This window comes from Podarcis raffonei, chromosome 7 (assembly GCF_027172205.1).
Source record: "Podarcis raffonei isolate rPodRaf1 chromosome 7, rPodRaf1.pri, whole genome shotgun sequence".
Taxonomy (NCBI): domain Eukaryota; kingdom Metazoa; phylum Chordata; class Lepidosauria; order Squamata; family Lacertidae; genus Podarcis; species Podarcis raffonei.
In genome coordinates this window covers 29,753,945-29,762,217 of record NC_070608.1, presented here as the reverse complement: position 1 = coordinate 29,762,217, position 8,273 = coordinate 29,753,945, and the positions used below count along the sequence as shown (strand labels likewise).

At 43.3% G+C, this 8,273-nt stretch overlaps 1 protein-coding gene across 1 annotated transcript; it reads left to right on the top strand.

Moving 5' to 3' along the window:
- Window positions 1-965: 965 nt before the first annotated feature.
- Window positions 966-6,870, top strand: MRPL53 (mitochondrial ribosomal protein L53). The gene is made up of 3 exons (XM_053395779.1): window positions 966-1,144; window positions 2,315-2,427; window positions 6,557-6,870. Exons 1-3 carry the CDS (start codon window positions 1,044-1,046, stop codon window positions 6,682-6,684), a joined length of 342 nt encoding a protein of 113 aa, XP_053251754.1. The 5' UTR covers window positions 966-1,043; the 3' UTR covers window positions 6,685-6,870.
- Window positions 6,871-8,273: the final 1,403 nt, after the last annotated feature.

The window sequence follows — 8,273 nt, the reverse complement described above, 5'->3', positions numbered from 1 at the left end:
TTACGTTTGAGTAAACCTGTTTAGGAATGCACACAAGCTTCAATAACACTACCATTAGGTCTATAAGAAACCTGATAAGTAGATAGGTTTGCCCTGAAGAACGCCACCCTCCATACTAGTCCACAAAAGTTTATATATTGATGAAATTGTCAGATTTCAACAATTTTTTGTTGGTTTTTGCTGCAATGGACAAACAAATCTACCCCTCTGGAAATGCCAACGTATTAAGTGTCTGTGGGTTTTGTTTTTTAAAAGAAAAGTTCTTCATCGCCCCTCTTCCCAGGGGAAGAACTGATTCGGCTGATTGAGGCGAAGAAAAAGATGCCCCAACACCACTCCCATTTGATGTACAAGTTGGCTAGAATAGCTGAAACTTATCAATGCTGGAGGGCATCCTGCTCTCACAGTGGCCAACCAGATGCCTGTGGGAAACTGCAAAAGCAGGATTCGAGCACAAGAGCACTCACCCCTCCCATGGCTTCCAGAAACTGGTATTAATATTGTTTTATTTTATTTATTAATTTTGTATCCCACCCGTCATTCGGAGATCTCAAGCATGGGGTTGGCCACTGCGAGAGCAAGATGCCGGGCTAGATGGCCAGTACGTTTTTATTTTCTTAGCTTCACAGGTGAGAAACTCTGCAGTGTATGGTCTTCGCTCACCTACTGACTCCAGGTGAAAGAACTCCAAGAAGTAAGGATCACGGCGTGCAAACCAGGCATAAAAACTCCTGATCCAGCAGGGCTTTCCTTATGTCACGATGCTCCCTTGACCCCGCTCTTTAAAGTTATTCTCAAAGAACCGAAATGCCAATTCTGGGCTATCCCGGCGCAACAAAGAGCGAAGTTCAACATAATTCCCACGCAATGACACAAACGATAAAGCCCAGAGCTGCTTGACTACATTTCCCGGCAGGCCGCGCGCGCGAGGACGAGCCCTCGTGCTGAACGCGGCGAGAGGGTTTCTGGGAACTGTAGTCCTTCCGGTCGCTCAGAGTGCAAGGCGCTCGCTCTTACCGATCCTACCGAAGGGACGGAGGAAAATGTCGTTCGTGGTGCCGAAAAGGGCGGGGGTGACGCTCAAGCAGGTGAAGAGCGTCTTGGTCGCCTTCTGCCCCTTCGAGTCCAACGTGGAGAGCACCAGGTGAGGAGAGGCCACGGGGTTGGGATCTACTGGATCCGAAACAGGACTCCCCACCCCCGGACCCATTCATCCCAGGGCACTGATGGGCAAGCCATGCACACAACCTGCACGAAATACACGTGGCATCGTAGGCACGTTTTCCCCATTCTGATTGTAGAATCTGGCTCCCAATGCTGGGCTGCGGTTCCTTAGTACTGGGGGTGCAAAGTACTTTTATATACTTTTATGGGCTGAGAATGGGCCCTAGCCTGATTTTTTAAATAAACGATTAGCAGGACTCATATATTTCTGACCGTTTTGCTGCTGTGCCTTTGCCCTGCCGCATGGCAGGCAGTAATTCAGCTGGTGCAGGATAGGGCCTTTTCTCCTAAGCAATGCAGGGAGGAGAGAAAGAGAACTTCTGTTGAGTTTCTACCTGAGATCATGCATAGCTTATACAAAAAACAAACAAAACAAAACCCTGCCATGGCACTCCTAAATTATTGTTAGGCCTAACGTAAGTATGATGTTGGGCATAGAAGGTAAACTTTTGTACCCTGTGCTACTCACACCTTGTTTAAGCTGCTGCTTCTGCAGTGTAGGCATGCTAGCATCCCACTCCTCCACTCCATGCCCCAGTCCAGGCTCTTAATGCCTGGTATGTTAACTCTGAACATGCATTTTTAACAAGGTGCGTGCTTGATATGCTATACATGTTTCCTTACATGACTTGCATCCTGATTAAGTCATGTCTAGTACTAATAATCACACTCTGCCTTAATCCAAAATGACTGAGTTAGATATTTGCCTCCTTCACCCTGAGCTCTTTCAAGAAGGAGGGCAAGATATAAATTCAATAAATTTATATCCTGAATTTATTTAAATTCAATAAATACAATGTAACTAATTCTACACCGGAGTGCTTTGAGCCATTGGTATGGCAAGCTACTGTTTTTGTAACTTGTAAGATTGTATCGTCTGTCTTATGTTTCAGAGCTTTGCTGTATGTATATTTTGGATTTTGGCAGCTGATATTATTACATTGTTCCACTCTTATTCTTCCTATGCAGTGTCTTGTGGATTGTTGAGATAAAATCTTTAGACTAAAAAAATTGTTCATTGTATTTTATACTTCTAACTGCTATGTTGTTGATAAAATATGCTCTGATCTATATTTCTGAACCTTTTCAGAAATTTCCTACAGTGTCTGTATACAAAGAAAGCCTTTTTATCCAACAGCAACTGTGAGGTGAAAACAGATGTAAAACATGATGGGTCTGAACCAGTAATTGACGTCGTATTTGGTAAGGAAGCATTCCTGTTCAGTAAACCAAAGCCGAGATGGTCAGCTGGTAGCCTTTGGGCCAAATGAACCCCCTCTAAATAATTTTCTGCTCCCTGGAAGCCTCCCTATTCAAAAAGCTGTCAAGCTGTAAAAAGTTTCCACTATTAATGTGGCATCTCCTTTTTGGATATACAAGCAGGTCCCCCTTTACAAACCCAAGGCCCTGGAAATCGTTCGTCAGGCAAGTGTTTGCATAACCGAGTCCACGGTTTCCATTGCTTCCTATGGAAACTTGTCTAATGCAGGATTTGTCTGCTCCCTTTCCCCACACTCTCCATAATTTCTTCCTGAAATGGCTGTAGCCAATCAGCAAAAGAGAGGCAAAGGGAAAAAAATGGATTTGCCCGATCTCTCTCACTGTCTGATTTGTCAGATTTTTCCTGCACTCTGACTTGTCCGCTTTCACTCCCCTGCCCAAAAGTGGCTACAGCTGACCAAGCAGGAAAAAAACCAAGGAAGTCGGATGTTCAGATAAGTGAATCTGTGGTGCATTTAGCAAGGTTTTGGCATAATTCTGCAAACATTATTATGGAACTGACCACTCTCAGTTCCTAAAACTACAGAGGCTAGCCATCCCTGTCCTAAAGAAGTTGGGGATCTTCTGTGGCTTTCAAATTCAGAAAAATGGGTCCAAACTTATTTTACTTGTGGGATCTTAATGGAGGAAGAGCTCAACATTTTACCCAGTGTTTTGGACCATTTATGCCTCTTGCTTCAAATGCCTTTACTTGAAAACCTCTTTATTTTATTTTAACCATCTCTGTTGCTATTCTAGGAAGTACCTCTGTTGTGTAAATACATTGGCTTGGTGATCAGAGTATTACTTTCTTTCCCTTGGTTTCTGCAAATTCCCACCTCACTCCTTAAGCAGTGCTAGATGGCAAGAACTCAGTTCTGCAGGTTGCTTCTGGCAGCAAGGTTGTAACAAAGTTTGGAACTACTATCTGCCGTATCTCTGCATTGTCAGTTAAGCCAGGAAGATAAAAAGAACTGAGAAAAGTATACTTCCAATGGCAGTGTGCTTTGACTCCACTAGATGGCTCATGGTAGCTTTTGAAAAAAAACCAGTAGCCTCACTGGATGCTGCTCATTCATGATGAACCACAGTAAGCTAGCACATCCACACCATACAGTTAAAGCACATGGCTTCCTTTCAATAATCATGGGAACTGTAGCTTACTCCTCTCATAGATCAATTCTCAGCACCCTTAACAACCTGCAGTTCTCAGGCATCTTTGGGGGAAGCCATAGGCGCCAAATGTATGGTGATGATGTGATCAAAGCCTGGTTTGCCATCGCATTCAAACCTGACCAGAGTTCTATTACAAATTAAGCTGCTCTAATGGGAAGGTTAGTGTGCAACTACACACCATAAAAAACCATGTCACTGACAGATAGGCATGCAAGGTTAGTTAGGGAGAAGGAGCATTTGACACAGGGTTGTAGTTTGCATATTATTATTCTTTGAAATGTGAAGTTCTGCCCTGTCTATACATGTCTATTCGAAAGTCCGTTGAGTTCAGTGGGGCTTACTCGTAGAAAATTATGTTTGCTCTTCACCCCTTTCCAAGACCCTTAATTCATGAGCTGTGTGGTCACTGTAGCTGGCCATCTGTAACTTCCATTATCAGAAACAGTGAGAATAGCTTTCAGATATTTCTGTCATTAACTGTCTCACATTATATTTTCAATAAGTATATTTTATTGTTCCAGCCAAAGGCCATGACAAGTACATACTGCAACAAATCAATAAAATAATACTAAGATATACAGTGTGAAAGGAGGCACCTAAAATATGGGGGGGGGCAGGAACATAATTAATGAATAAGCTCTACCTCCCCCCCTTTAGTTCTATCTCTGTTCTCTATTCGCAAAGTTTGTAGCCCTTAAAACCTAAGCACCAGTTTTTCATATGTCCATGATCTTACTTGCAAATTTAGACTGTTTTCATGTCAAACACTTGATGCAGACCCAGGCAAGATCCAGAGAACTGCAAGGTTATTTCCATATAGACCATTTGGAAGGGATCCACATTCCTAAAGCATCTCCACCCCAGATAAATCACTCAGGAGAGTCTGTGCACTTCTGGTGAACAAATGTCAAAAAGCAGGAGAGCGCCAATGTTTGCTGCTTTGAGTCCTGTCAAGGTTCTTTAGGTGTAGACTTGGGAGTTCTGTGGTGCCAGCCAAATTCTCTCACTACTCCGTTTTGAAGGGCATGGTACAAAGAATGATCTGCAGCCATATATATGTACACACAGAGTATACATATGTAGTGCTTGTGGCGTTTTATTTTTTTTTTTTTAAATAATATTTATTAAGATTTTCAGAGATACAGAAAGAAAAAGAATAGAATACATTCAAAGCCTTCTTTTCAAACACCCTCTTTCCGGGACTCCCTCCTTCCCCCACCCCTACCATATTCCCCTATCATATTGTTGGCTCCACAAGTTCTCAGTTCTAATTAAAACTTAATTTGTTTCCTTAATAAAAGACAAGAGTTCTCTCCCCAGGGCCCACCCCCTTTCCATTCCACAATTTCCCCTTTTTTTTTAGTGATAAAGACACCTCACACAATAAAGAAATAAGAAACAAGAAATAAAAAGTATAGTAAATGAAAAAAAAGCCAATTCAAAAAATAGTTGACAAGCCTTTGGATTCTAGTTCTCCCCCCCCCGTCCCCGGTTTAATTTCCCCCTGACCACTAATCCATATTGTCTGCCTGGAATTCTTAAAGTCCATAAATCACATTTTCCCCCCGATTCCTTGCTGGCTTTTTTCTTTTTATAATTATTTTTAAAGTTATTTTTAAACCATTTAATTTCCAATCTTTAATAAAGCTCCCCCCATTGTTCTTTCCAAGTTGTAGTCCAGTTTCCTCTTGTTCCGCTGCCAAAACGTTCTAATTCAGAAGTTTAGTAGGTCTGCAGGGATTATTGTTATTCAGGAACAAAAACATACGTTCAGTCCCTTCCTTTCTTCAATAGAAAATTCTATTGTTTAGCTAAACACCCTGTAGACACAATATTGTTTCCGTTTCGCAGCTTTCCCAGAAGATAACCAGTCCTGTAGAATTCCAATGGTATTTTTCCACTTACGACCTTCTTTGTAATGTCCCGAAACTCCTCTAGGGGGATTGTTGTAACTTTGTTTTCTCTAGTCCAAAAGTCCGATTGTTATCCATGTTTTCGCCATTTTATATCCAAGTTTTGACAAATTGTAACAAATTGTAGCAAAATTAACCAGCAAAGTCCTCATAATCAAGTCCTCTTTAAATTTCGGACTTTGACAGCTACTTTGACAGCTGTCAAAATCTCCTTCGCTTTTCGCCAGGCTCTCTCCTCAATCACCCCGGTTCCCAGGGGGGGGGTTACGTTTTCCTTCTCCCTCAATTCTTCCTCCAGCACAGTTCTTGTAGTTTCCCATCGTGGAATTCTTAGTTCTTATCAGCAATTCAATTCTTTTTGGACCTTGGTTTCCCAGTCCTTGTTTTGGAAAGTTTACAGTAGGGAGGGGGACTGACTTCCTTTTTGGATCCCCCCCCCGCTCGTATCAAATCCGAAAAAAAAAATTCTTTTTTTCTCCTTTTAAACCCGGTTTCCAAATTACTCACGGGTTGTTGTTACAAATCCGAATTCTCAATGGAAGAAGTCAGCGCTCTCCGCCGGATGGCATGCGGCTTCGCTCGGCAGGGATAGCAGAGGACTCAAAGCACCACGCTTCTCCCCGGCACCCGATCCGTAGCCTTTAAAAAGGCTCCTTCACGAGTCGGGAGGGCGCTAGCAGTGCCAGCCGAGTCTCCATGTCCACGGCCTCCGTGGCCGTGGTTTTTAAGGGTCCCCGCGTCGCCGATGCGGTAGGACCCAGCCCCTGCCGAGCAGGCTCCCTCCGGAGCTCGGAGGGAGTCCGCCATTCGGCGATGGCGCCAACCCGGAAGTCCGTGCTTGTGGCGTTTTAATACACCTGTAATGTTGCTTTCTAAAAATCTGGAACATTTAACCAAGAACATTCATCTGATGTTGTCATGTAGAACTTGGTTGATTGCTTTTTGTTTTCCTTCTGTTCTAAACTATGTTACTTCTTTTGCAGCCGATGGTGACAGACTGATCATGAAAGGAGCCAACTTAACTATTAGAGAAATGTTAAATGCCTTCAACTCTAGGTGTGAAGCCAAAGAGAATATGGCACAAGAGAAGGCTCAGAAAAAGAGTGCCTGAAAGTCAACCACGGAATAGTTAAGATGTTTCATATGAACTCGTGAAAACTGTGGTGCAACTTCTTCCCTTGGAATGACAGCCAGGACTTTACCAAGGTGGATGCAGTCAGAATGCAGATTGGTCCTGACAAATTGCTGAATGATGTCTTTGACATTTTCTTTAAAGATAAAACTCCATGCAAAAGAATTGATTATGCAGTAGTCTCATGTGTTATTCATGTTATTCAGACTTCTTGGAGCAAGGGGTTTAAGAATGATAACATTAGCTATGAGACAATAGACATTTGCTGTGGCACATAGGAATTGTAGTAGCCTTTTCCCGACATTTTGTTGTCGCTAAGAAAATTAGTTTCCTTCAAGACTCCTACAGCTATAGCAGAGAATGTATGTTGTTTCCATTGAGCAAAATCTCTTTCAGGACCAAAAGGGAGTAATTGCACAATTTGCAGAGTGATTAATTTTAGGTAAAGCAATAAAGGTATGCAGAGCAATCAAGCGCCAGGCTGGGCAGCAGTACGACCTGACAGGGTAGCGGAGCCACCAACGCGCACACACACACACACACACACACACCAGCCCAATTGTTCATGCCAACCAGGGCAGAAGGCCGGGAAACAGGAAGAAACCTGAACCTGGCGAAGCAATCAGACTCAGATTGGGCCCAATTCTGTCAAGGGGCAGCAACGGAGCTGGATCAGGACTTTCTGCAGGCTGCTGACAGCGTTACCTCCACCTACCCGAACCTTTGGACAGGATGGGGTGCTTCACACCTGCAGAGCTGCTGTGGGCTGGAAAGAGGTAGATTTACCCCATTCTACCCACCCACCCAGTGTGACAATTTTGGAGCCTGGATTGTGCCCTAATTATTCTTTCTGCATACATCACAACCAATTTTGCTAGAGCGACTGTCCACAAAGCCAAGAGTCGCTGCTGATTTAGGGTATTTTGAAAACACTGTATAGGCACAATTCTGCAGCTTCAGAAAATTCAGTCACATGGAAGTGTTTGGTGTTTGACCATACCAAAAAAATAATAATGGTGTGTTCTTTGCTTGTTTTTTTTTATTTTAAGGATCACAATATAAAGCTAAATTGATTCATACAGTTTTCACAGCATTATACAGCTCAGTGGAAAAATATTTAGAGGAAGAAAATTGCATGGAATTGGAGGACTGCCAAACTCAGGTTCAAAATACTACCTGGCCTGGTAATCTCTGCCCCACAGTGTGTGCATGCATGAGAATGTTTTGGCTTCTGCCAAGAGCACAAGTGGGGAGCTGTTTTCTGCCAGAGGATTGTAGTTTCCCTCTGGACAGTTCCCCTTCTGGGTGCCATGGGCCAGTGGTGGGTGGGGCCAGAAGCAAAAGTGGGGGGAGCAACAAATGTAAACACTGCTTTTCGTTCTGTCAGCTAACTTCTACACAGACACCCCTCTCCTCCATCCAGGCAAGCTAAAGGCATTATTGGTATTCAAGGACACATTCCAGCTAAGGAGAAACACTCAAGGAGGGTGTGAAGCAAGGCTGGTGAAGACAGTTGCCTTTGCAGAGTGTAATTTGTGGAGAGAATGTAGAGGGCCAGAGAGAGGGAG

Excerpts from the sequence above, each read along its gene's own strand:
- MRPL53 (XM_053395779.1), top strand. The coding sequence starts at position 1,044 with ATGTCGTTCGTGGTGCCGAAAAGGGCGGGGGTGACGCTCAAGCAGGTG. Across the intron at positions 1,145-2,314 it reads TCCAACGTGGAGAGCACCAG|AAATTTCCTACAGTGTCTGT; the intron begins GTGAGGAGAGGC and ends GAACCTTTTCAG. Across the intron at positions 2,428-6,556 it reads AGTAATTGACGTCGTATTTG|CCGATGGTGACAGACTGATC; the intron begins GTAAGGAAGCAT and ends CTTCTTTTGCAG.